The sequence below is a fragment of the Peromyscus eremicus genome, chromosome 6, assembly GCF_949786415.1.
Source record: "Peromyscus eremicus chromosome 6, PerEre_H2_v1, whole genome shotgun sequence".
NCBI classification, from domain to species: domain Eukaryota; kingdom Metazoa; phylum Chordata; class Mammalia; order Rodentia; family Cricetidae; genus Peromyscus; species Peromyscus eremicus.
The window spans coordinates 61,671,189-61,699,103 of NC_081421.1; the positions used below are offsets into that span (position 1 = coordinate 61,671,189).

At 44.9% G+C, this 27,915-nt stretch overlaps 1 protein-coding gene across 1 annotated transcript; it reads left to right on the forward strand.

The window, feature by feature from the left end:
- The first annotated feature begins 4,361 nt into the window (after nucleotides 1-4,361).
- On the forward strand, nucleotides 4,362-27,660 carry LOC131912488 (Fc receptor-like protein 5). The gene is made up of 12 exons (XM_059264774.1): nucleotides 4,362-4,425; nucleotides 9,949-9,969; nucleotides 11,610-11,855; nucleotides 13,000-13,257; nucleotides 13,518-13,808; nucleotides 15,222-15,503; nucleotides 16,776-17,054; nucleotides 24,744-24,857; nucleotides 25,551-25,578; nucleotides 26,928-27,010; nucleotides 27,203-27,265; nucleotides 27,614-27,660. Exons 1-12 carry the CDS (start codon nucleotides 4,362-4,364, stop codon nucleotides 27,658-27,660), a joined length of 1,776 nt encoding a protein of 591 aa, XP_059120757.1.
- Nucleotides 27,661-27,915: the final 255 nt, after the last annotated feature.

Below are 27,915 nucleotides of genomic sequence, written 5' to 3' on the forward strand. Positions count from 1 at the left end.
CTCACTGGCTCGGGTATTCGGACATGTGTCCCCAGCTGGTAGCACTTGTGGGGCAGATCTTCGAGGACTGTAACCCAGAACCCCAGGCTGAAGCTCTCTGCTTCCCAAACACACCGGGGCAGTGTACCCAGCCACAGTTCTCAAGAACTGCTGGCCAAGGCCATCCAGCTGCAACTCCTCCCCCACAAGACGTGCATCCCCTTAGTCTTTCCCCTGAAGTTGCTTCTGTTGGGTATTTGGTCTCAGCAAGGGGAAAGGCTGCTGCAGGCTTACTGACTTAGAAGCCTCGGGTGCTCTGGATGAGAAAGTTGGCTGATAACGTCTGTGGGCTGTTAGGAAGCCTCTGATAGAGCAGACATCCACCACTGTGAGACGGCATCGGAAGTGACAGGCAGACTTCTGTCCCAGCCTTTTTCTGCACTGTAAAACCCTGTGCCACTTGCACACAGCCTCTACTCCCACGGAGACTGTGGCACTTCAGTTCTCATTAAAGGAACAATTCTGCTTCTGGAGATGCCTGTCTCTTTTATTTCCAAGTCGCCTCCATCAGTCTCAATCTAACAGTTACAAATACACTCAGTGTCCTTGACGGAGGAAAAGTACAGCTGAATTCAGTACAGAAGGAAACTGACACAAGTTAATGAAGAGTATCTGCCAACAACACTTTCAGAAAACATCGTATTTAATGGTGGGATAGTAAGCGCTTTCCCTGTGAAACCAAGAGGATGCCTGGTACCGTTGCTTCGGCACCAGGCTGAAGTTCATCCTCAAAATGATAGTCCGAGCGAAAGGGAGTTTTTATTTACAACGTAACAAAATTGTCAGTGTTCACAGGCAATAGGATTGTGCATGCAACAAATCTAACAGAGCCCAGGTTGTAGAATGAATCATATTTCAGCAAGTCCAGCTGCATGAAGAGTCCAAATCATGGCTTCTTCTTAAGCTTTGTTTACTCATGACTCCAGGTATTAGGTATTTAAGCCAAATATATATGTCAAACATTTACTGGTAATAAATCATAAAGAAATGTATTTTTAAAACAATTCTTTTATACACGTGTTATTTTACCATTTACTAAATTAAAGCAAGTTTGAATAATAATGAGAAGGGTGTGCTTATTTGTTTTCACATAAAGAATTACCTCCCAGCTGAATATTTACACACATTCAATATTTTTCAGGGCTTGTTAATAATTTTATAATCATTAGTGTAGAAAGCATTGCTTCACATAACTATGTCATCCAAAGTGTCAGAAGTATTTTGGTGTAAATTCAGAGCCTGGAAATTCTGTGCTGATCCCAAGTGGATGTTCATTCAATGAATCAGCAACTCAAGTGGCTATTTAAAAAATATGTATTTACTTCTGGGGGCCATGGAGCATACATGGAGGCCACGGAGCAACCAGCAGGGGTTGGTGCTCTCCTGCTACGTGGGTCCCATGGATTAAATTAGCTCTTCATATTGGGTGTAAGTACCTCTCTCCACAGAGCCAGTTGCCTGCTCCTTTAAACAGCTTTGGGTTTTGGTTTGGTTTGGTTTGGTTTGGTTTGGTTTGCACATATTTAAATATGTGTAAACTTCCCAGCACAGTACAATCCAGATACGTGCTAACCTGACACATGCTGAGGAATGATAGTAGGAAAATGCTATCCTTGTTTTCCATAATTAAACCATTACTTATGTACAGTAAAAGTAGTGCAGTTTATAATATATAACAGTCTAGTTTCTGAGCTTTAGGAAGAGCTTGTTGGTGCTGGGTGGAATGGTGGCATACACAATGGAAAATACACAGGGTGTATTTTAAAATACAGGGTGTTCAGGATCAAGGCTACACCATGCAACACAGGCAAACACTGCCAGAAATGTTCTGTATTCATTACATGTTGGTTTTATTTTGAGTTGATTTGGAGTCAGCACACATTCAAAAACATTTTGCTGTTGCCAAAGTTCTTACAATCTGCACCACCAGTTACATGCTCTTATATGAAAGATGTGGTACAAATCCCATGCACTAAATGTAAACAAACATGTTCATTTATGATACACATGAAATTAGCTATAATGATATTACAGATATCTAGAGACAAGCTGAGAGTACCCTCATAACCTTGATGTATACAAAGTTTATGAAAGGGTTGTAAAATACCAAATCTGAAATGATAATTCATAAGAAGGCACTACCAATGACCAAGAAGGGAAGCCAGAGTAAAGAAAGACATTTCACACATATATACAAAAAAATTCATGTCCAGAATTTGAAAGAACTACAAAACAGTATAAGAAAGACTGAGAAACTTGAACAAATATTTCACATTTTAAAAGTGATCTAAAATTCCACTTAGATATAAAAAAGTCTTTTAGGTATAGTGGTTCACACATTTAACCCCAGAACTTGGGAGACAAAGACAGGCAGATCACTATGAGTTCAAGGTCAGCCTGGTCTACAGAGCAAATTCCAGGCCAGCCAGAGATATATAGTAAGACCCTGTCTCAAAAACAAATTAATAAACCACACAATATGAAAAAGTTCAGATGTCGTAATTCATCAGAATGGCTAAAATGTACAAGATGAGCACAAAATCTGCCACAGGTGGAAGGAAGGCAATGAGGCTCTGTAGGCTGCCTGGTGGAGTTCCAACTCAGTCATCTCAGAAAATTGTTGCAGAATATTACTTTAACTATGTAAAGGTGTGTGACATTTGCTTATGCTGCATTTGTTTAATGATGTAAAGATGTGTTGCTTTGCCTGCCTAAGACGCCTGATTGGTCTAACACAAAGCTGAACGGCCAATAGCTAGGCAGAGGAGGAATAGATGGGCCTGGCAGGCAGAGAGAATAAATAGGAGGAGGAATCTAGGCTCAAGAGAGAGGGAGAGGGAGACGCCAGGGGCCAGTCAGCCACCAGCCAGCCAAACACTGAGGAAACAGTGAAGGTAGGACATACAGAGCAACAGAAAGGTAAAAGCCCTGAGGCAGAACATGAAGAGAAACAGGTTAAATTAAGTTAAAAGAGCTAGTGGGACAAGCATAAGCTAAGGCCAAGCACTCATAACTAATAATAAGTCTCCGTGACATGATTCGGAAGCTGATTGGTAGCTCAAAAGAAAGCCTGCTACAGAAATCAGCACTTTCTGGATACAGTATTACATAGTCTACAAGCCAGGAATTCCACCCCCAAGTGTATGCACAGTAGGAATGGGTGTACATATCCACAGGAGGCATGCAGAATGTTCACAGCCATGCTGTCTGTCTCAGCTCCAAAAGCGTATTAACACACTTCCCTTCAAGAGTCTCCTCCTGACCTGGGACAGAGTAATCTGCTTATTCCTATATGTTTTTCTCAGGGCACAGTGCAATTGATGTGACATAAATGACTGAGGCATTGATAAATATGGAATTAGTTATGTTTTGGGGAAGACCAAGGTCTGAGACCAATAAGAAACTAAGGGAAAAGTTGTCTGTAAGAAAAAAAAAAAACTCACTAATTACTTCAGGGAACTTTGTTGACCCACTGTCAGACTGGAAATTCAACTTTTAAAAAATTAAATTTAAGTTTAAGGGCCAGGCGGTGGTGGCGCACGCCTTTAATCCCAGCACTCAGGGGCAGAGGCAGGTGGATCTCTGCGAGTTCGAGGCCGGCCTGGTCTACAAAGTGAGTTCCAGGAAAGGCACAAAGCTACACAGAGAAACCCTGTCTCGAAAAAAAAAATTAAATTTAAAAGCAATCTGTTCACATAATAATTTGAAGGAAAAAAAAATAGTACAGAAAGACGTAATGAAATGTCTACTTCCCCCTTGATTTCTCAAATACAGCTGTTGATTTTGTGTACTCTCTGAGGAAAATGTGCCCTTAGAGGTTTTCATAAACACATACATTCCATTTCTTACCTCTGCCATGGAAAGGCTGCACTACAAATACCAATCCACACCTCATTTTCTCTCTCCCTCACCAGGAGATGTTCTTGCCCTTTGCGTACGTGGAGCTTCACTTCACCATTAATGGTGTCGTTGTACAGTCCCACAGCCATAATCGTGTATGATGCCTCCCTGTTGAAACAGCGATGAATGACAGGCCTCTTTCACAAAACTGTCTTCTAGTAGTTTCCTTAAGGTGATTTCCCAACAGCAGAAATGTGGGGTTGGGAGCACGTGATTTTTAAAAATCTTAACTTTCTCACTTTGGCTGTAGGGGAGGAAACTAATTAATAGTTAAATTTAGGTACTCCTACTTCCTTTTTCTGATCAAGATGCACTCTGCTGTTTTAGAAGAGCGGTGTCCCAGATATTCTCACTGGAGCTGGTGTGAGCCGCATACTGACTACTGTGAGATCAAGAAGAAGAGCTAACTGCTATATGAGAAAATGCCGGCCTCAGTCGCTCCCTGGGTGGTCTTCATGCTGCTGTGGTTGACTCTACCGGTTGTGAGTGAGTAGAAGGCTCCCTATGGGTCTGCAGTGGGTCTGGCAGCATCCACCTCTCTCCACCACAGGCCTGGTTGTCTCTTGAGTATCAGCACCACAGAGTTTCCCCACGTGAGGCTGTATTCCCCAAGTTTACCGCACAGCTCGGGATTTCCTCTCCTGAGCCTAAGGAAAGTAGTCACAGGTGGGAAAATCCTTCCATCGGCAGGGGAGGAAACTGTAACAAGAGCAATAACTAAAGTTTCACTTGTTTTTGTCTTTAACAAATACTTTATGAGGCACAGACAATGAATCTCACTTGTTTGGCCACACTCTTTTATTCAAATGAGAGCTACATTTTAATAACTCGTGTGACGGACTACTCCCGGTCTCGTGGTGAGATGACAAGGGAGTCGCATAGAGGGGAGCTCCTTCTGCACATGTGTGCCAGCCACAGCCGGACTGTGGAAGTCAGAGGTGGACACACGGTTTCCCAGAGGGAAGGTGCCTGCAGCAGGTGACTGTGTCACGGCCCGTGGATATGCGTTTCTGTCAGTTCATACCTACAGTGTTTGCTTTTGACTAAGTTTTAAATGTTGGAATTAAATGTGGGTCCACCTATTCAAAAAAAAGAAAAATCTTAGAGCCGTCTGTGTGCAACTCTGTACCCAATGCTGAGGATGATGGGCTGTTTTGTGCCCATAATGACAGCTGCAGAAGAGCTCTCAGCAAAGTCGGTGTACAAGAAGCAGCTCCGGAGATGCAATTCCAGTGGAGGGCACAGACAGACAAGTCCCGGTGGAGGGCACAGACAGATAAGTGCCAGTGGAGGGCACAGACAGACAAGTCCCGGTAGAGGGCACAGACAGATAAGTCCCGGTAGAGGGCACAGACAGATAAGTCCCAGTGGAGGGCACAGACAGATAAGTTCCAGTGGAGGGCACAGACAGATAAGTTCCAGTGGAGGGCACAGACAGATAAGTTCCAGTGGAGGGCACAGACAGATAAGTATCCACACACATAACAGCTGATAAATAGCTCTGAAACTCAGGAACTGAGCAGTGGATGGGGCAAGGACCCCATAGCTGCAAGGAACTGTTACCGCAGAAACAGAAGCACATCCAAGCACCGCACAAGAGGAGCAGGAGAGGAGAGGAGAGGGGGAGAGGAGGAGAGTATCAGTATGGTGCACAGGGGTCGGGGGTCAGAGTTTGGACTCCAAACCATTGTGCTGCTACCTACTAGCCACTTAACCAGCTTCAGTTTTCTCTCTCTCTTTCTTTTTCTCTTTCTTTCTTACTTTCTTTCTTTCTTTCTTTCTTTCTTTTTCTTTCTTTCTTGAAAATAGATCCTTTTCTCACATAGCATATCCTGATTATGGTTTCCTCTCTCTACTCCTCCCAGTTCCTCCCCATCATGAGAATCCCCTCTCTTTCTGATTCTCATTAGAAAAGAACAAGCTTCTGAGAGATAATAATAAAGTATAATAAAATAAAACACAATAAGATAAAACAAAAACTATTACATTGAAGTCGAACAAGACAGACCAACAGAAGAAAAGACCCAAGAGAAGGCACAAGAATCAGAGCCCCACTCATTCTCACTCTCGAGAATCCCATAAAAACACTAAACTGGAAGCCATAATATAGACTCAGAGGACTTACACACAGTGCAGACCCATGCAGGCCCTGTGCGTTCTGCCTCAGGCTCTGTGAGGACACACGAGCTCTGCTCACATTGATTCAGAGGGCCTTATTTTCTTGGTGGCCTCCATCCCCTCTGGCTCTTACACTCTTTCTGCCTCCTTTTCTACAGGGTTTCCTGAGCTCTGAAGGGGAAGGATTTAATGGAGACATCCTATTTAGGGCTAAGTGTTCCAAAGCCTGTCTCTGTCTCTGTCTATCTGCCGGTCTCTGTCTCTCTCTCTCTCTCTCTGTCTCTCTCTGTCTCTGTCTCTGTCTCTGTCTCTGTCTATCTGCCTGTCTCTCTCTCTCTCTCTCTCTCTCTCTCTCTCTCTCTCTCTCTCTCTCTGCACAATGTGGGGCTGTGGGTCTCATTTGTTTCCATCTATCGCAGGAGGAAGCTTCTCTAATGATGACTGAACAATGCACTGATCTATGAGTATAGCAGGACTATCATTAAGAGTCACTTAGTCACTATATTTTTGTTTTGTTTTATGACCAGTAGTATTTGGTTTTCAGTCTCTGGACTTATCTAGTCTCCGGTTCTTGGTCACTCAGGCAGTGCAGTGCTGTGTATGGTTCTATCTCATGGAGTAGGCCTTAAGTCAAATCAGTTACTGGGTGGTTATTCACACAAGCTTTGTGCCACCCTTGCCCTAGCATGTCTTTCAAGCAGGACACCATGGTAGATCAGAAGGTTTGTGTCTGGGTTGGTTTACATTTCTCTTTCGGTAGTGTGCAGAGTACCTTCCTTTACCAAAGATGCTAGAACATAGGAGTAAAGGCTCTCCATAGGCACCCGCTCGATGTCTCCAAGTTCAGTGAGTTGTGTGGGTGTTGTCTCCATCAATGGGGCCAGTGAGTTGTGTGGGTGTTGTCTCCATCGATGGGGCCAGTGAGTTGTGTGGGTGTTGTCTCTATCGATGGGGCCAGTGAGTTGTGTGGGTGTTGTCTCCATCGATGGGGCCAGTGAGTTGTGTGGGTGTTGTCTCCATCTATGGGGCCAGTGAGTTGTGTGGGTGTTGTCTCCATCAATGGGGCCAGTGAGTTGTGTGGGTGTTGTCTCCAACGATGGGGCCTTGCTGTCAGTTTGTGGAGAGTAACCTGTAGTCTTGTCAACAGCCTGGGTTGTTTGGGGGTTCCCATGGGACCCTTTTGGCCAACAACTCAATTAGATGTAACCTAGTCCTAGTACTAGAAGCTTTGCTTGGTGACAAGAGATGGCCCGTAGGACTCTGTCTCCCCCAGTATTTGGTGATTTCATTTAGACTGCCTCCATATACGCATACATTTTAGGGAGTTTCTACTTACTAGTTTTCCATACTGGCCCTCAAATGCCACTTAATTTTAGTCTCTCCCTGCATTCCCTCCTTCAACTTCATTCCCTCTCCCCTTCCCCAATTGGTCCTCCCATTCCACCCCCCTTCCATCCCTCCATAATTATCTACTCTACTTGCCTTTCCTAATGAGACCTATCCGTACCCTCTAGTTCCTTACTCTATACCTGCACACTGTGGTTCTACAGATTGTCGCTTGGTTACCATCGACTTAACAGCTAATATCCACATATTAATGAATATACACCATATTTGTCTTTCTGAATCTGGGTTACCTCACCAGAATGACTTTTTTCTAGTTCCATCCATTTGCCTGCAAATTTCATGATGTGTTTTTTGTTCTGTTTTGTTTTGGTTTTGTTCTTGTTTTTTAATGGCTGGGTAATTCTTCATTGTGTAAATGTGCCACATTTTCTTTATCCATTCTTCTGTTGAGGGATCTCTAGATTATTTCAAATTTCTGGCTATTATGAATAGAGCAGCAGTGGACATGGTTGAGCAGGTGTCTCTGTGGTAGGCTGAAATCTACTTTGGGTGTCTGCCCAAGAGTGGTATAGCTGAATAGTGAAGTAAGTTGATTCCCATTTTCCTAAGGAATGACCACACTGATTTCCATAGTAGCTCTACAAGTTTGCACTCCCACCATCAATGGATGAGTCTTCCACTTATTCCACATCCTCACCAGCACGACCTGTCACTCGCTTTATTGATCTTAGCCATTCTGACAGGTGTAAGATGGAACCCCAAAGTAGTTTTGATTTGCATTTCCCTGATGGCTAAGGATATTGGACATTTCTTTAAGTTAAACAGCTTTCTTATATATGAAATGGTACCTAAGTTATAGTGTTGCTGACAAGATTCCATGAAATGATCTGGGTGGTGGTGGCACACGCCTTTAATCCCAGCACTCGGGAGGCAGAGCCAGGCAGATCTCTGTGAGTTCGATGCCAGCCTGGTCTACAGAGTGAGTTCCAGGACAGGCACCAAAGCTACACAGAGAAACCTTGTGTGTATGAGGGCGGCGGGATTCTATGAAAAGACACGTGTAATTGCACACCAAGTAGAAAGCCCTCAAACACAAAGCCATAATGACCATGATATGTTGGTAATGGTGATTAATCACACAGTCTCAATAAAGCATTTGGGTTTAAGTCACTCTTCTGTCATCTCCAGGTAGACAGGAGTGATGTGTTCCTCACTCACAGATGGATTTTCACTGCATTGCCCAGTAAATGGCTGGCTTGACAGAAATGTCTTTCAAGAGAAAGAATCAAATCCATCCTTTTTCTGGATAATTTATAAATTAATAAGCCTGCTGAGTTTTGCCACCTTTCTCTCCTCATTACTCACATCTCCAACCTGACCTATTTTTACTAGTACCAGCCTAGTTTATTTGTTTGTTTGTTTAACTGATTCATTATTCAAAAAAAAGCTCATAGCTCTTCCATTCCAGAGCAGGCCTTCCAATCGAGAGCAGGCCTTACAAATGAGCAGGAAGCATGCACACAATTCAGATAAACCTGGATAAACACTCTGAAGAAAGCTAACCTTTGCCATCACCCAGTTACGATATTTCCCATCTTCTCCGTGGAAGGCTTCTCTCTGCCAGAACACTCCATCAAAGCTTCAAGTTCTGACTTCATCACATTCCCTGATTTCTTCCTATGGCTCCCCATGACTTCTACAAGAAAACTGGAGCTACTCACTTGGCCCTGCATTCCTCCCCAACTATATTTCTCCCACCCCTCCTTGGACCACTCCACCACACCTGCCAGAACCGCTCAGTCCACTTCCGAACACCAGCGTCCCTTTTTTTTTTTTTTTTTTTTTTTTTGGTTTTTCGAGACAGGGTTTCTCTATATAGTTTTTGTGCCTTTCCTGGAACTCACTTTGTAGACCAGGCTGTCCTCGAACTCACAGAGATCCACCTGGCTCTGCCTCCCGAGCGCTGGGATTAAAGGTGTGCGCCACCATCGCCCGGCTAACGTCGCTTCTTTTGTGCCCCTCTTGCCTGGATTGCCCTCCCTGGGCTCTCATGCCAGACACAAGTATCAACCTTCACTTGGATGGTTCCTGTGTTCTTGGTCATAATTTCCTTCAAGTATCATCCATGGTATTCCCACCTCCTCGGCACGTACACCACACACACACACACACACACACACACACACACACACACACACACATTCTCTCTCTCTCTCTCTCTCTCTCTCTCTCTCTCTCTCTCTCTCTCTCTCTCTCTCTCTCTCAGCTGGCTATCCCATGTTTCTTGCTGTCATTGCATCTTACCTCTAGTATTCTACTTTTTGCCATTTTTAAATTTATCTTTAAAGTTCATGGGCAATATCTTCATACATATAGACATTTGACAAACAATTGTCAACATTTTCATGAATGTATTTTTAACGAGAAGTAGCAAAATGGATATGGAAATACATTATCTTTTTGAATAAGAAAAAAAAAAGAGTCCTTACTATGTGCTTTCGTCTCTAACTCTTGGTTTTTAATGTTGTTTGTTTTTGTTTCTAGCTCCTGTCAGGAGACAATACGGTGAGTCCTTTCTTCTGCTTTATGAGTCCTTGGTAAGAGTTTCTCCCTAGTGTCTCCCATTTTCCTGCCGAGGCCAATAGGGACTCGAGAGTGACGTCTGGCCCCCTGACACTGCTCCAAGCCAGAGCAACTTCACGATGTCCTCTAGCACTCCCTGGGTGAGACGGTGAATGCACAGGCCGGGGACCTCTCTGAGGCCTTGCCTTGGACCCTATTGCCAATGGGCCCCACTTAGCAATGAAAATGCTCTCTGCTTCTGACGTAAATATGAAGGACTCAGGAAGGGTTCCTCTCCAATCAGTCAACTAGGAAAACTATGAAACATTACACTACAGAGCTTACTGTAACACTGTTTCCTCAGCTCCTTTAAGAGTAAAATCCTCCAGGAGTGCAGGGAAAGGAAGAGTGCCCAACAGTTGGAGCCTTACAAGGGCAGAGTGTTCTAGTCAGGGCTCTCTAGAGGACTGGAACTATATATCTCGGAATGTATTAAGTGTGCCGTAAAACAGTAACAACAGCTAAATCACACCTGAGATGTTGAGAACCCAGAAGTTACACAGTCGGAGGAGTCCCAGAATAGCTGTCCCTTACCAGGGTGAGGAAACCAGCGGTTACTCAATCGATAAGGCAGGGTGCCTCAGGAGTCCCAGTCTGGCACCCAAAGTCTGGATGGTTCCTGGAGCCTCTGGTCCCTAGTCCACGATGAAAGCTTGGAACGTTGGTTCTACTGTCAGCAAAGGCAGTAGCAGCAGCAGCAGCAGCAGCAGCAGCAGCAGCAGCAGCGGCGGCAGGGCAGATCCGCTCAGAGGGGGGGCCGAGAGAGCCAAAGGCAGATGATCTTCCTCCTGAAATACCCTTTCTACCTGGGCTGCTACCTCAGAGTGCTGCCCACAATCCAAGTGGGGCTTCTTACATCCATCAAGACAATCAAGACAGCTCTTAAGTGAAGTTCCCTACTCAGGCGATTCTAATTTGTGGCAAGTTAACATTAAAACACACGTTTTCTCAGTACTGACTCATTACCAGTTTCCTCTGTCAGAGGGGTTGGATCCAAAGTAGTATCAAGAAGTCTTCCCCTTCTCTCCACACCTGGCCACTCAGTCATGCCTTATCTAATACCCCTGGGGGTGTCAGCAGATGATTGTCTATATCTTGTTCTGGCAACTAATGATGATGGGTTTTCTAGTCATTTAAATCATCCTCTATGAAACAAGGCAGTTAATCTCTCAGGCTTTTCTAGTGTCAAAACCTAATAGTAAAAATATTTATTCTTTTAGGGAAAATGCAAAGTTGAGACTTTAATGATTCTGTAGTTCTTCGTGGGCTTATGAATGATGAGATGGCAAAGGAGGAGGTGACTTTATCTAGGACGGACTTCCAGAGCAGGCTAGCTAACCATCAGTGTTACAGTAAATCCTGCTATCTTTGCCCCCAGAAACTGTCTTGCTCGTTGCCATCAATGGGCAATCACTCTTCCCTGTGGGTGATGAATGCTCCTGGATGACATGCAGCCTTCAGCCATCAGTGAATTTGGGGATGGGGCTCTTGGGAACAGTCCAAAGCCAGATCCTTCCTGTCTATCCCGCAGGGCCCTTCTGGAGCTGAAACTCTACTACAGACTCATTTTCTTTCATCCTCAGAAACTGCAACCGAATCTATGATTTCTCTGAATCCTCCATGGACCGCTTTCTTTCAAGGAGAGAAAGTGACTCTGGCGTGCTATAGATATGGCTTCAGGTTACCCCAGAAAACAAAATGGTACCGGAATGGCAAAGCATTAAGAGAAATCACAGTTCACACCTTCAGGTTCTCTGTGTCTGGAGAGTACCAATGCCAAGCTGATGACTTACATCTAAGCATCTCTGTGCACTTACACTTTGATGAAGGTGAGATGGAAGAGAAAGTTTCAGACATTATTTCATTCCAGTTTTCTCTACAGATTTAATTATTACTCACCACAAATGAACAAACCATTTTTCACAATTATCTTAAATTAAAACATAAAAATTAATGAAATTTAAATTGTCTGTATAAAATCTATTCAGCCTAGTAGGCAGTAACTTCAACTCGTACATATAGAAGGTCATAATTGTTACTAACAGCTAATTTAGTTCTGGATGAGCCAAATACACCCACTCACTTCTATCGATGTGGTCCTTAAAGTTAGGCCCAAAGCGGAAAGATCTTTGTGACTACACAGAGACTTGAGACCTACCCTGTATTTACAGACTCCTAACTTGAGATTCTTGAGCCCCAAAATATGTAGTGTTTATAAACTGCTCATGGAGAAGCAATTTATTTGCATGGTTCTTGAATCCATTTTGCTTACTAGGAATAATAAGTACCATGAGGACTTTCATGTTTATAAACATATGTAAATGTTAGATAGATAGAAATAAATTGATTGATTTTTATAGATACACAAAGAGTGACAAGGGAGGGAGGCACTTTATCTTTTGGTCATGAAACCTTCTGAAGTTGAAGTGGTGTCAGCCTCGTGATAATTGCCTTTGAGTTAGTGAGCACGAAGAGACACTATTAGCAAGGAAAGGGGGAAAAGTTATGCTCTTTGGTCTAATGAGTTCCTTGAACATTTACCTGCTGAAGCACACAGATCTACACACCTCAAAATGAAGGTCCCTAAATGAACAGGAAACCTCATTAAATGATATTGCTGGTGTTGAGGGAAAGCTAGGGCTACCAGAAATCAGCTTCAGGGGTGATGCAACCTGAGAAAGCCCTAGTCAAATGAAAGGCAAGCTAGCGAGTAGACAGTCCATTAAAATCCCCTAGGAGAGAAAAGACACATGGGAGAAGGAACTGGAAGACTGCATTCACGATGATGATGGGGGCTTTTTAACTTACCTTCTGCTGTCCTGCTTTTATCAAACTGCAGGCGTTTATTTTAAACTCAGAAAAAGAACTAAGGACGCTTTCTCCAATCCCCCTTCCTGTAAAGCCTACTTGGGATAGTAATGAAAAGGAGAACCAGGAGAATGAACCAAGTGATGGGCCTGGTTTGTTTCACAGGTCCACTGGTGCTGCGAGCTCCACCCGCTGTGTTTGAAGGAGAGCCTGTGACTCTGAGGTGCCACGCAAAGGAAAGTATAGCACAAAAGACCTTGACATTTTACAAGAATTATGATACTCTGAAACCATCTGGTCAACGTTCTCAGCTCCTTATTCGTCATGCAAATCCGAGTGACAATGGTGTATACCGCTGCAGTGGGAAGAAGGAGTGGTCTTGGTCCAGCACTTCTTCCAATTCTATCACAATCCAAGTCCAAGGTACAACTTTAATTCTGAATGGATTAGTCAGAGGCAGCCTCTCTACAGTTGTAGAGGTAGAATAGGAAAAAAGGGTGGACTGGAAGTCCACTGAGAGAAAACACAGTCTTTTGGATGGAAGGATGTTGGTAACCAAAAGCAGCACCTCTCTCTTGCTGGCATTTGGTGAGCAACACCAATCCACATGCTGGTGCTCAGGATGAATCGGGGTTTTCTGCAGAGTACTTAACTGCTCAGTGGATGATTGTGATCCTTTCTAGAGTTATTCCCACGTCCTGTGCTGAGAGCCAGACCCTCTCAACCTGTAGATGGAAGCCCGGTGACCCTGACCTGTCAGACTCGGCTCCCCGCACAGAGGTCAAATGTCCAGCTCCAGTTCTGTTTCTTCAGAAACTTCCAGGCTCGGGCTCTTGGGTTAGGCTGCAGCAGCTCCTCAGAGCTGCACATTCCTGCCATATGGACTGAAGATTCAATGTCGTACTGGTGCATGGCAGAAGCAATGGATGCCCAAGTAAGAAAACGAAGCCTGGCAATTAAAATTCCTGTGCAGAGTGAGTATCATTCTGAGATTTCCCAGGTATGAACTGGAAGTTATGCAGAAGCACACACCAGTTTGGGTCACTGGTCTCTATAGAAAGTATTTTCTCATGCCTGTGGAAGTTGTATGAGAGAAAATATTCAACTTATGTGAATATCCATGATGAGCTTAGATCCAAAAAAAAAAAAAAAAAGTTTGTTCGGTTTTTTTCTCTCAATTCCTTTAGATAAAGCCACTCCTTATCTCTCCCTGCCATGTTTTCCTTCCAGTGCTGTGGTCCTAAGCAGCCCTCCGACCAGGATAAATGTTCTGCTCGGCCAAACAGACAGGTTTCTAAAACACTAGGTGCCTGATACAGACTGCTTAAGGACAAGAAAGACAAAGGGTGAAGTCTTGGGGATAAACAAATTCATCTTGATGCCCTTAGAGAGATGCTGCTACACTCGCGATCACTTTTTCCTAGGCTCTAAAATAGCATCGCTTTCTCAAGCATGATCGTTGGCCGATAGCTTTGCCTGACTGAATTTGGTCCACCACACAGGAAATCCAGTTGAGCATAGTAGGGGACACATGGTCTAGAATACCCAGATTCTGAGTGAGGAGGGAAGAAAAGTGATAGCATTACCCACGAATGTGCTCCCATTCCTAAGAAAACGATGTTTCTCCTACACGGACTAAACTCAGCTCTCCAGTTGTAGGACATGGGTGTTCCTGTGGCTACTGGTTTAAGGATGGACAGTTCAGAGAAATCAGAGCAGTGTTATCCAACAGTCATGTCACAGGGGTCCCTAGCACAGCCTCTCCTTCAACAGAGTTGTTAAACCATACATGCTTCCCACCCTCTCTATTCAACTATCGCACTGTGTTCTTTAAGACCGGAGAATGGTTCAAAAGGCATCATCCTAAGCCAGTATACCTAAAACTGTTCCCAGCACAGACAACCCTTCCTTGCCAGTCTGCCCTGGACTTACTCTCTTTGTCCACCTGACAAGTTAAGAAGTGCTGACTCGAGGCCAGCTTATTCCCTGTGTCAAAGTCCAATCAACTGCGCTGTCGCTGGACTTGGGACAGTCCTGTGTGATGCCAAGTCTCCCTTCTCCCTTCACGTCTCCACCACTTTTCCTAAGTGTAGAGCACTAGGTGGCATCTCTGGAACTGCCCTGTCAGGATGCGTAGACGCAAGGTCAGGTTGGGCAGACTAACCTATATTCCTGGTCCATATTCTTGACCAAGGCCATTGAGGAATACAGGACCTTTTCATCAGGCAGAAAACACAACCTCCACCCTCTTCCCACTTCCCAGAGAGAAGTCTAACTCTACTCTCAGGCCACTTCCCACATAATAGAGCAGCTTTTGTCTTCCCCACCCTTCATCTATGAGCATCCCATCACCAAACGTCCCACACAAGTCATTCTTATTTATTTAGGGGCTTCTGCGGACTTCCAAATACACAGTGTCCCAGCCTTGACGTCGGTGTTTGAAGGACAGTTGCTGTTATTCAACTGCTCAGTAAAAGGGGTCCCAGGGCCCATCAAATTTTCCTGGTACAAAAGGGACAAGCTGAATAAAGAAACAAAGACTCCTAAGTCCTCAGAAGCAGAATTCAAGATCTCCGCAGTGAACAGCAGTGACGCGGGGGATTATTACTGTGAAGCCAACAACAGTCGCCGAAACTTTGTCAGCAAAGCAGTGCCCGTTACCATAAAAGGTGCGTGTTGCCAGGCATCATTTGAGGAATGGATCCCCCAAACTGCACTCAGAGAGCCTTAGTGGGGACTCGAGACAGTCGGGTGGAAGTAGATGTTGTCAGTTACCAATACTCAGTGCTCTGAATAACCTACAACCATTACTCAAGGGCTAACAGGAAAGACTTAGAAATAGATAGAAGGGGCTGAGCACAGTGGGAACTCTCAGAGAGTGGGGTGGAAAAAAATGCTCAGTGATTAGGAATACACCGTTTGTAAATTACAAATTCCTTCTCAGTTGAAAAGAAATGGCTTTTTATAAGGGGAGAACAGATAGGATGCTAGAACCAATGCATCTTGGGAAATGCCTCCTGAACAAACCTTCTTACTGTAAGCATAAGGGTTTTCAGGGACCCACGATGACCACACTGCTGCATCTTCAAGCCTCAGTGACACGCTCTTTTCCTACCCTCAGGCTCCTACAGTGAGATTCTGTGGAGACTGTAGTAGAGCTTTACCAGGAGGCCGAGAGCCCCTCCCTATGGCCCAACCTCCATCTATTGGTTTTGCCATGAGAATGAAATCCTAAGGCCCCCAGCCCTCAACACCTCTCTCTGTTCACTGAACATGTGATTTATTATTCCTGTGCCCAGGCAATGGAGCAAGGAAAGGTTGCTGTCCATCAAAGTAAGCAGCAGCCTCCAGAATCAGGTTATGTCCAGAATCAGGCTGCATGCTCCTAACAAGAGCTCCCATCCACAGCGACGCCTTACCTCTCCCTGCTCACCTTCTCACCTGTAAATAGAGAGGGTCATTCTGGGTACCTGGGAGAGGGAAGGACCTAAGAGAGCACCCTGGAAGAGCATGAGAATTCAGAAGGGAAAAGCTCCTGGAGCAAAGCACTGGCATTCCCCTGAGAAGAGAAATGGAGAACAGACTGCCACACAGTCTTAAAATGCAGGAAAGCAAATGAGTCACAAAGGAGCAAAGAGTTGATCAGGAAAAGGGTGTTAGTCCTATGACAGCAAAATACAGAGGTCTCCCCTGAAGGTATCATTTCTTAAAATGGAGATGAGTCATCTAACAAGAGGGCCGGGAGGGACAAAGCCAGAGGATGGACAGGAAAGGAACAGATGAAAGACCAGCGTGGAAGTTAGGAGATTGCTGATGACAAGTCTTAGAGGTTGAGCTGTCCCAAGATCTGGCAGACTAGTGACTAGGCATCTGCATTAGCCATGGGTTGAGATCTACAGAACCAAACAGGAATAACTGTCAACCCACTTTCTCTCCTTCAGTCCCAGTGTCCCAGCCTGTCCTCACCCTAAGCACTGGCAAGACCCGGGCCCTTGAGGGAGAATTGATGACACTTCACTGTAGATCCTGGAGGGGTTCTCCACATATCCGGTATGAGTTCTATTATGAGGATGTCTTCCTGGAGATCAACTCTACGCTCTCTGGAGGAGGAGCATCCTTCAATTTCTCTATGACCACAGAGCGTTCTGGAAACTACTACTGCACCGCTGACAATGGCCTGGGGGCCCAGCGCAGTGAGGCTGTCCGGATCTCCATCATTGGTAAGACCTGGGTTCCTGCTGATTCCCACTGCTTCACAGATTTCTCTCACCAAACCCTTTGGAAGTCTGCCCCGACGCCTCTATTCCCTACCATAACCACCCTAACCCTGCTCTAGAATGCCTTCTCAGCCAACTCATTGTCTGTGGGCCTCAGTGCTTACCTGCTTACCTAGCCCAGGCTAGGCCTGACTTCTACCTAGCTCAGAAGCCTCCACCCGTAGCTTTCAATAAATGTGTATGGTCATCTCACACTACCTCCTTGTACCCTGTAATGTTTAGTCCCCAAGCTAACTTCTCTTCATCGACAGAGGCACTTCTCTACAATCACTAAATAACTTCTCAACAGTGGCATGAACAATTATTATGTAAGACCTTAGTTTCTTCAAAGAGTTCCAAGCAATCACAGCTCTCAACATAGGGTGGGAAAGGACTAGATTTGAAAGAAAAGGAGGGAATTTTCTGAGGAAAATACATTCCTGAATTTTCTAGGATTTTCATGACCCTCTTTCTAGAAGCCCATTTAAGCAAATGAGCTTGCATTTTGTAGTTTTCTAGACCTTTATTGAAGGGTGGCAGAAAGGGTTATATCTGGTCCAAGAGAAATCAGGACAAATGGCTAACTGAGGTGCCTGTTAGCCTACCCAAGTGCATGCTGGCCTCTAGGCTTTCTCAGCAAGCTCCTCTTGCAGAGTCCTGTGCTGGCATCCTGGCTCCTCTCAGCTCTTCTCACCCTGCCCCCTACCTTAAACTTCTCCAGCCCATGGCTTCCCTTCCCCCCAGCTTCTTATCCTGTATACCCCTCCTATTTGGGCCATGCACCCTCTTGGTTCTCTTTGCCCTTTTGGCTCTTGGCCTCTCCTGGTCCGCTTGCCCCGTTCTCTCTAGCTCCTCTCTCTCCTCTCTCTCTCGACCCTCTTTCTTGGTCCTACTCTCTTGCTCCCTGCCCCTTCCCCCTTGCCTTCCTTGAATGGCCCAGTTCACTCTGATAGCCATATTCAGTCCACTCCTTTCTCTTCCTGTTCTGAACTCTTCCAGATGCCTCTGGCTGTATCATCCCTCATACCAAAAACAAAAAAAAAAAAAACAAAACAAAACCAAAACAAACAAACAAAACCACTTTCTCTTCAACTATACCTTAGAGCGAGTGGCCATGTCCTCATTTCATTCAGTATACAGATCATGGTTGGTAATTATCAAGGCCACTTGTTAACATCACCAAGGAGTCACTAGAGGAACAAATTTGCTTCTATTTGTACTTGGATCTTTGTTAGGAGAAAGTAAAAATCCAGTTGTTGTTGTTTTTCAAAGTAGTAGAACACACTGTTGAAAAATATTGAATCATTTGTATCACAAGGAAAAGGGGCCAGGAGTCCTAGATGGGTGAGAATTTGTGGCAAGGCTGTCTTGAGAGTAAGAAAAATAAGAAAGACAGCATAGCCAACTCAGAGAAGAACTAGATTTCTCACAGTAGAATATATTTCTCAGCATAACATTGTTATTGACAATTTTGACACCCAGTGAGGTAGAAGTTTCCAATGCCCTATTCTTAAGTCCTCCAATGATCTCCGTATTTTCCTGTCTCTGTTGCCCTTGGTGCTGAGTGCTCTGATTCAGCTTCCCCTGCCTCATGACTTCTGCCTCATAAAGCTTCTGCTAGCCCTAGAATCTACTGCCCTGGGTCTCTACTGCACTGAGTTCTCTGTGTATTAGTTAGCATCTCATCACTCTGATAAAGCATTGTCTAAAACCAACTTGAGGAGGGAAAGGTTTCTTTCAGCTTACAGTCTACAGTTCATCCTCCAGAAACGCCAAGGCAGAGAGAAGCTTGAAGTAGAAGCCACAGAGAAATGCTGCTTATGGGCTTGTTCTCCACTGCTTGCTCAGCCTGGTTTCTTTAGAAGCCCGATACCACTTACCCAAGCACAGTACCCCCTCCTGTGGACTAGGCTCTCCACCACCAGTTATCACAATCAGAACAATACTTCATTAGGGGCTTTCACATTGCTAAGGGTGAAAGCAGATTATAAACCAGTGTGTACATTGTGATCTCATGCATGTGTTTGTGTGTTTATGTGTTGATATGAGTGTACTCATACAGAGGAAAGATGCAAAAAAATCTTGTTGTGGTAGTGCAGAGCTATAATCTCAGCACTTGGGAGGACTACAAGGTAATGTTTCAAGGGCAGCCTGAGCTACCTAATCAGACTATCTCAGAAAAAAAAAAACAGTGGAGGGAGGGAAGAAAGAAAAGGAATGGACGGAAAAACCATGAAATACTCAACAATGTGAGCTCTAGAAAATGAAAATCCATGATAAGAATTCTCAATGCTAATTTATTTTTTAGTATATTGGTATTTTTTTTTTAATTTAAAAATAAAAGCCAGGCAGCGGTGGCGCAGGCCTTTAACCCCAGCACTCGGGAGGCAGAGCCAGGCAGATCTCTGTGAGTTCGAGGCTAGCCTGATCTACAGAACGAGATCCAGGACAGGCACCAAAACTGCACAGAGAAACCCTGTCTCAAAAAAAAAAAACCAAAAAATTAAAATTAAAATTAAAAATTAAAATAAATAAATAAATAAAAGACACTGGTGTGAACTAACTCATTCTCTCCCTCAGTTCCAGTGTCCCGCCCTGTCCTCACACTCAGGGTCCCTGGGGCCCAGGTTGTGGTGGGTGATGTGATAGAGCTTCAGTGTGAGGCTCTGGGAGGCTCTCCTCCAATCCTGTACCACTTTTATCACCAAAATGTCACCCTGGGGAGCAGCTCAGCCCCTTCTGGAGGAAGAGGGTCCTTCAACTTTCCTGTGACGGCAGAACATTTTGGAAACTTCTCCTGCGAGGCTGACAACGGCCTGGGGCCCCAGCGCAGTGATACACTGGCTCTGAGTGTTATAGGTAAGTTAGCTCTTCAAACTAGCAGTACAAGGGGCAAATCGTCTCTCTGCCAGGGCCCAGGAGGCAAGGCTGGAGTATTTTGCACAGAAACAGCCATTGTGTGACGTCACAGCAAGCCTTCTGCCTGCACAGGTCTCTGTAGGGAGCTTTGGGTTTTACGTGTTGGTGAATTTGCCCCTTTCCTCCATTAGCTGTATTCTGCCTGATAGCATCACTTTTCATCCATTGTGACCAAAAATATCCTCTAACACAGAACAAAGGCTTCTCAAAACACAGACTGTATCCCGGTCAACGGCGTTAGGTGAAAAGGGAAGTCAGGAAGTTCAGTGTGTTCAGCATCTGTCCTGTTTCCTTAGATGAACGTGCACCCATCATCTGTAGCCGGCCTGGCTATCTGTGACAGTCCTAAACTTGTGTCCCTGAAGACCTCCCCCTGAGGACTTGTGTGTGTCACAGCCCACTCTTTCTGAAAGCTCCTCAACCAGACATCTCTAGAAGGGAACTACTGACATTCCACTTGGCTTGTTCTTCAGGGTGTCTCTGCCCTGTGAGACACTTCCTTTCATCCATTTCTCTCCCTCCTCACAGTCAGTCCTTTCGATGTTCCTTCCCAGGCATTCCTTAGATCGTCTCTCTCTCTCTCTCCTGCCATTGTCCAGTCAAATTCACCACAAATTCAACTCCTGAAGGGCCACTCGGTGACCCACCTGGCCCGCTCTCACCCCACTTCAATCCATCTTCACGCCTTTCCACGGTTTGATAAAGACAGATCAAACCTCTAGCGGTGGAGTCCTGACTGACTCTCCGGGCTCCTATTTCATCACACTTACAGGGCCCTTCTGACTGCTACCCTACCTGATGCAACAACTCCAGTGGACCAGCCTCGTTCCCATCTTCAGTCTGCACACGCTACCTGCCTCGTCATTTACTTCTTCATTTGGTCCCTCTGTACTAGCTCTGGCCCTCTATTCCACAGCAGGTCCAAGCATTTTCTGTCACATCCACTTTTCCTAGCAACTCTCTCATTTCTCAGATGCCCAGCTTTCAGTTGTGGCTTTATTTTCAGATTTCTCAAACGTGTTTGTGTTGGCACTTCAAAATATATACAGCATTACACAAACATTCTCATTTCCCAAGATTGGAATATATGATAGATGAGTCCTGAGGAATCTGAGAAGGCCACTAAAAACTAATACAAAATACGTTTTGCAGTCAGAAATGCCTTTAGTGTGGAGGGCTGTGTTCAAACAGAAGGAACCAAGGGCTGGTTTTTCTCCCTCAGTCCCAGTGTCCCACCCTACCCTAACCTTCAGGGTCTCAGGACCCAAGCTGTGGTCGGGGGCATGGTGAAGCTTCACTGTGAGATCCTGGAGGGCTCCTCCCTCCCCAATCTTGTACCATTTTATCGGGAGGATGTCACCCTGGGGAGCAGCTCAGCCTCCTCTGAAATGAGAAGTCCTTCTACTTCCTTCTAAATATGGAATGCTTAGGGAGTTACTCCTGTGAGTCTGGCAGTATCCTGGGGTCCCAGCACAGGGAGGCAGTGACAGTGTCACAGGGGTGTTGGACCAAGCAAACACTGGTCAGCACCTACTCCTTCCAGCAGCTGAATGCAGGGGCTATTTCCTGACTTGGTATCTCAGTGCAGTTCCTTTCACAGAATATCCTTTCTAATCTTTTGATCCCTCTTCCTCCACCCCCACTTTCTTTTTCCCAACGAGTCACCTCCTACTTTCATATCTTTACTTATTTTTTTGCCCCACTGCATTAAATGAGGGTTGCCTGTATAAACATTAGTTGGAGTCATTTACTCAAACAAGGGTAACTTACCAGATGCTGCACTACTGAGGAATGAAGCATAAAGTATTTTTATAGCAGGATCCTATTGTACATTTAGCCATAAAATCTATGTTATTTTTAAGTTTAAAATAAATTCTATGCATCTTGTCTGTCTTTTCTACTTCTTTACCCAATCTATCAGGTTGTCTCTAGTTTTCATTGTTACAGAAACATTACCATAGAAATCCTGCATGAACTACATACATGTGTGTGTGTGTATATATATATATGTATGTATATATATATATATGATTGTTATATAGTATATTATCATGTTGTATATATGACATATATATTATTGAAAACAATTATTTTCCTCACACATACCAAAAAAAAAGCCATAAAAACACAAAATCAGAAACCATAATATACAAGCAAAAGACCAATAAGACAAAAAAAAAAAAATGCCCAAACAAAGCAATTTGAGATGAACAGTCTACAAAATACCATTGAGTTCTTTTGTGTTGTTCATCTGCTGCTGGGCATGAGGTCTATCCTTGAGTATGGTTGCCTTAGTCACTGCTCTATTGCTGGGAAGAGACACCATGACCAAGGTAGCTCTTACAAAAGAAAACATTTAATTGGGACTTGCTTACCATTTCAGAGGCTTAGTCCATTATCACCGGGGGGGGGGGGGGGGGGGGGGGGGGGGTACAGTGGTGGGCAGACATGGTGCTGGAGCAGTAGCTGAGAGCTACATCCTGATCTGTAAGCAGAGAAGTGGGGGTGGCATGAGCTTTTGACACCTGGAAGGCTGACTCCAGTAACATACTTCCTCCAACCCCAGTGACACTCAACCTCCTAATCCTTCTAATCCTCTCAAATAGTGCTACTCCCTACTGAATAAGCATTCACCTATGTAAGCCTACAGGGGCCGTTCTTACTCAAACTACCACAGTGGTTAATATATCTAGGGAGACTCCTTTGGAGAAAACTAATTTCCCTTTGCAAGCAAATGTCAGTTAGAGATAACGTCTTGTTCGGGGATGGACGCCTGCGTCCACGTTCCCCCTTCTCAGCGTGGGACTCTATCTGGCTTGAACTGTGTAGGCCCTGTGCACGCTGTCACAGTCTCTGTAAGTTCATCAGTCCTGTTGTGCCTGGAAGACACTGTTTTCTGGGTGTCACCCACCTCCTCTGGCTCTTACAATCTTTCTACCTCCTCTTCCCCACAGCTCCCTGACCCCTAAGTGGCATGAAGAAGACATCCCACTTAGGAATGAGTGTTCCAGAGTCCCTTGTTCTCTGCACATTGGCCAGTTGTAGTTCTCTGTGTTTGTTCCCATCTACTGCAGAAGGAAGTTTCTCTGACAGTGGATGAGGGAGGTACTGCTCTCTGGGTAGAGCAGAATGTCATTGGGAGTCATTTTATTGCTGTGTTACTTTAGCAGAAAAATAGTGTCTGCTTTTCCCCCATGTTCATGGTCTGTCTAGTCTCAGGTTCTCGGCCACCAAACCAGTGTCAAGTATGGGTTCCACTTCATGGCATGGGCTTTAAATCCAATCAGATAGTGATTGGCTCCACCACAAAGTTTGTGCCACTTTTGGACCAGCCTATCCCGAAGGCAGGTCACCATTGTGGAGCTCAGGTTTTGTAGGTGTGTTGGTGGTCACCTTTTTTCCTCTGGAAGCCCTGAATACACATTTTTTTACCCACCTGGTCCTCCAAGTAGATTGTGGGCTCAAAGTTTATATGTTTTTAATTTTGTTGTTGTTGTTTCAAGACAGGGTTTCTCTGTGTAGTTTTGGTGCCTGTCCTGGATCTCACTCTGTAGACCAGGCTGGCCTCAAACTCACAGAGATCCGCCTGGCTCTGCCTCCCAAGTGCTGGGATTAAAGGAGTGCACTGCCGCCGCCTGGCGTGTTTTTCATTTTTTAGATATTGTCAAACTGCCATTCAAAAACATGTCTTCAGTTTGCATTGCCACAACTTCATCATATTATCAATCTGTTTAAGCATGAAAGGAATCATAGTTTATGGCTGGATCTAATTGTACATTTAATTAACTATGAAGATGAGTCTTTTATATATTTGTTGACAGATATTTTCAGTGATTCATATAACACTTTTCACTTTTCTATTGAATATTTTTGTACACGAAAATCTACTTGTGGGTCAAAGTAATTAGCTTTTAAATGTATCAAATGTTTCTATCTATTTTATTTGCTTATAACACCATTTGTCCCTTGTAAGGATAACACATATGTCAGAAGCAGATGCTTCTACTGAAGTTTTATTTTAACTCAGTTCCAGTGTCCTGCCCTGTCCTCACACTCAGGGTCCCTGGGGCCCAGGCTGTGGTGGGTGATATGGTGAGGCTCTGTGAGGCTTTTCTCCAGTCCTGTACCAATGTTATCACAAAAATGTCACCCTGGGGAACATCTCCACTCCCTCTGGAGGACGGGTGTCTGTCAACATCTCTCTGACTGCAGAACATTCTAGAAACTTCTTCTGTGAGGCTGACAATGGCCTAAGGGCCCAGCACAGTAAGAAAGTGACTTTTTTTAAATCCCTGGTAAATTTCTTATGCTCAAGCCAGAGGGGCCAGAATATATGCTTCAACACACAGAGCTCATGATGGCTGATCAGGAAAGTGCTTCTCAAAGACAGGTAAGTACCTTGAGCTCAAGGCTCTCCAAACTGCTGTGTTCTGAAGTGGTTCTTAATTGGTACAGGGGAGCAAGGCTTTACAGGGCATCTCGGAATTTACACCTCATCAGGCAGCTGCCTCCTCTCTCCAACCACAATCTATCTTGACTCTCAGCCTTTCCCTGGGCACAAGGATGAGGCACCGAGACACATTTCCCCACCAACAAATGAGCCATCTCTCCTGTGCCACATCAATCACTACCAAGCCTCAGGACTTCTGGTCACAGAGGTTCCTCTCCTCCCCCATGCCAAAAAACCTGCGCATCTCTTCCTGGCCTTATGCCTGGGTATCCTCTGCCCCCCAGAAACGACCAAGAACAGAAGGGTTACTGTGGCTGCTGGAATTGCTGGGGGACTGCTCATCGTGGCTGGCTCGGCTGCTGGAGTACTGTTTTATTGCTGGTTCTCTAGAAAAGCAGGTGGGTGGCTCCCTAATCATGCCCTTCCCATCTCTGCTCCTGACCATGTGACCATCCCTAGGCTCTCATGAGTGCCTCCTCCTCCATCACATGATCCCCTACCTTTCCCTCTGGGTCCTTCAGAAGTCCTGTTTACCAAATACGAAGTTGCACCAACAGCCACATCGAGAGCAACATGCCTTGATGAGATGCTGTTTGTCTAACCTCAGACAGGGCAGAGGCTCTCCTCTGGGTGTTCATAAGATTTCCCAAGGAATGAGAAGAAGAAGAAGAAGAAGAAGAAGAAGAAGAAGAAGAAGAAGAAGAAGAAGAAGAAGAAGAAGAGGAGGAAAACTCTAAGAGATGGGAATCAAAACAGAACCCAAATAAGATTTGGTCACTTACTGATTTTTTAAATGTATAGCATTTTTGTTGATGATCAAGTCCATTTTCCTGTCTGAGGCTATTAAACTATCTATAGTCATTAAAGACCGCTGTCATTTAAAATCTAGGTTAATGGAGTATGGATTGAGAAGGCTCTTTTCACTTGAGGCCAGCATAAAAAACTTCAGTAGTTTTCACTCCTCTCGGCATAGCAAGGATTCAGATCTCAGTAACAGAAGTTCCTGGCAGTCTCTGTGGGCGCCCATCTGAACTGCCCCCTAGTCCTCATGAAGGTCCCCTCTTCCTGAAACACAATGTCTTCCTTTACAGGGGGAAAGCCTGCCTTTGATGACTCCAGGTAAGAACTTGGCCTTATTTCTGGAAGTAATGAAACACCCATAGGACAGAAAAATTAAATTGAATCTTATTATCACCAAGAGCACAATCTCTACATGTGTTGCTGAGGTGGGTTGTACCCAGTTGATGTTGCCCCTCCCTTGGGATGTCTCCAGCCGATTCCCAGAACCTCCACCTTAGCTACAGACAGCTAAGCCTCCTTTTCACATCAAGTGGTAAATGTTTCTCATTTATTAACTCACTTCCTTGTACCACTGTTGTTAGCTTGGCTGTCTGAATTGACCACTGTGGCAGTTAACAGGGAAACGGAGGTTCCCTTTGGGAGTTCTTATTTTCATTAATAGAAGAATTTAGAAATGGGTTCAGAAGGAAGCTCAATAACAATTTTATAAGAATTTAAGAGAAAAACATAGACAAGTTTGGCGAAAATCCTGGTGGCACCAATAAGGAAAGATGGAGAAAAAGCCAAGCCTTTTAAGTTGAGCAGCATGGAATAGAAATTGTGTATTAAAAAAAGAAATATCACACCCAAGAATGGAATTAGGCCAGTGGTCTGAGAAGAGAGCCCAAAAGACAGCCACCATGTGGTACATAGTCTTTGTAATGCCCTCCCTCCCATTTGTACGTCCTGGGCTTTGTTTCACACACGTTCTCTTCCGTTTGTGAGATGATGCCTTCCGGTCCTCCTCTGCACTCTTGGCTTCTTTCACATTAATATGAAAGTGCTTCTTGAGTTCCTTTTCTCCTACCACATAGACATTGAATCCATCCATATCCTGAGATGACATAGCTTAATTAGCCTAGAAATCCCTGGGCGTGGCCAGCCTAATCAAAATCCTTCCCAATGACAGCCAAGAAGACGGGCCACATACCTCACCCACCTCGAGAAGTCACTCTGTCAGCAAGTGGTGTCTGTGAAGACGTGGCCACCGTCTTGTATCCCGAAGGCTCACTTTAAGAGTCGTCCAGAGACAGTTTACAAACTGTCATTGGGCCTCCCATGGAGACCATGTCCAAACCACCAGAGTTCCTTGGGGCCTATCTGATCTGTGTTTCTCTGAGGCTGATATCTCTGAGAAGGGTCTCGGGGCTGGTTTAAGTCTTGGCTTTCGCCCTTTCCAATTGAGTGGTATTGGCAAGCCGCTTAGCTTTACAGAACACCCGTTGCTTACACATATAAAATGGGAGCAAAGCAGAACTAAATATTTCCAAGCATTAGCATGGCACCTCTTGCATACCATGTGGCCATAAACCTAGAAAAAGGAATAATATTGACTGAAAACTCCTTAAAAGGAATGGTCATCCCCTCTCTCACTTCCCGGAAAACATCAGTGTTTCTATATCTTACAGGGACCCTTCACACTCAGAACCCCAGGAGCCCACCTATTACAACGTACCAGCCTGTATAGAACTGCAACCAGTATACAGCAATGGTGAGGACAAGGGCCCTCCAGTCTCTGATTCGGCAGAAATCACAGGGTGCTTATTAGAACAGGGTCAGAAAGATGGTAAAGCCTGGGGGGCTATACCCCTTCCAGAGAACAAGCTGGCCCAGGGAGGGGGGAAGTAGCTGAGAAAAGAGGCAGGTCCCTTATCCTCTGAGACTTTACCTTCTTCCTAAACAGACCCTAAAGAAGAAGTGATTTACACAGAAGTTCGGAGAACCCAACAGAATTGTAAACATGCAGGTAAAATCTAGGGGAGTCTTGATCCTTTACTCTTGCTCAGCCTCCACCTCCTCAGCAGGTCTGGGCCAGCCAGGCACAGGGCCTCTCCTCACCAGGATGCTAGGATTTCTTAACTTGCATCTACATTGTTGGGAGCTAATCCAAAGCTACCATACAGTACTGCCTTCCCCATCGCCCATGGGTGAGCTCAGGACAACTGAGTTATAAAAATCATCATGTAGTCCCCTCTGAGCTTCTGTGTCAGAACCTACAAGGTGGAATAGGACGACCATCCCTGATTTCCTAGTTTGGGCAGCTAAAACAGAGCACTGTGGATTGGGCAGCTGAAATAACAAATATTTGTTACAGTTCAGAAGACTGAAAACCGAACACCACGGTGCCAGATGGCTGAATGAAAAATGAGGACATGTCTGCTCCAAGGTATGGTTGAAGAGAGAGAGGGTTTATTGCAGATACGAGAGAGAGAACAGCCAGAGGCATCTGGAAGAGTCTAGACTGAACATGGCCAACAGACTGAACTGGGCCATGGGGAGGGGTGGTCGTTGGGGAAGGACAGTTCCCACCAAGAGAGATCCAGGAGCAGAGCCAGTCAGGAGCCAAGAGGGCACATCACCAAAATAGCTGGGTTATATAAGAGAAAAGAGAAGCCA

Excerpts from the sequence above, each read along its gene's own strand:
- LOC131912488 (XM_059264774.1), top strand. The coding sequence starts at position 4,362 with ATGCCGGCCTCAGTCGCTCCCTGGGTGGTCTTCATGCTGCTGTGGTTG. Across the intron at positions 15,504-16,775 it reads AGTGCCCGTTACCATAAAAG|TCCCAGTGTCCCAGCCTGTC; the intron begins GTGCGTGTTGCC and ends TCTCTCCTTCAG. Across the intron at positions 25,579-26,927 it reads CCTGCCTTTGATGACTCCAG|GGACCCTTCACACTCAGAAC; the intron begins GTAAGAACTTGG and ends TATATCTTACAG.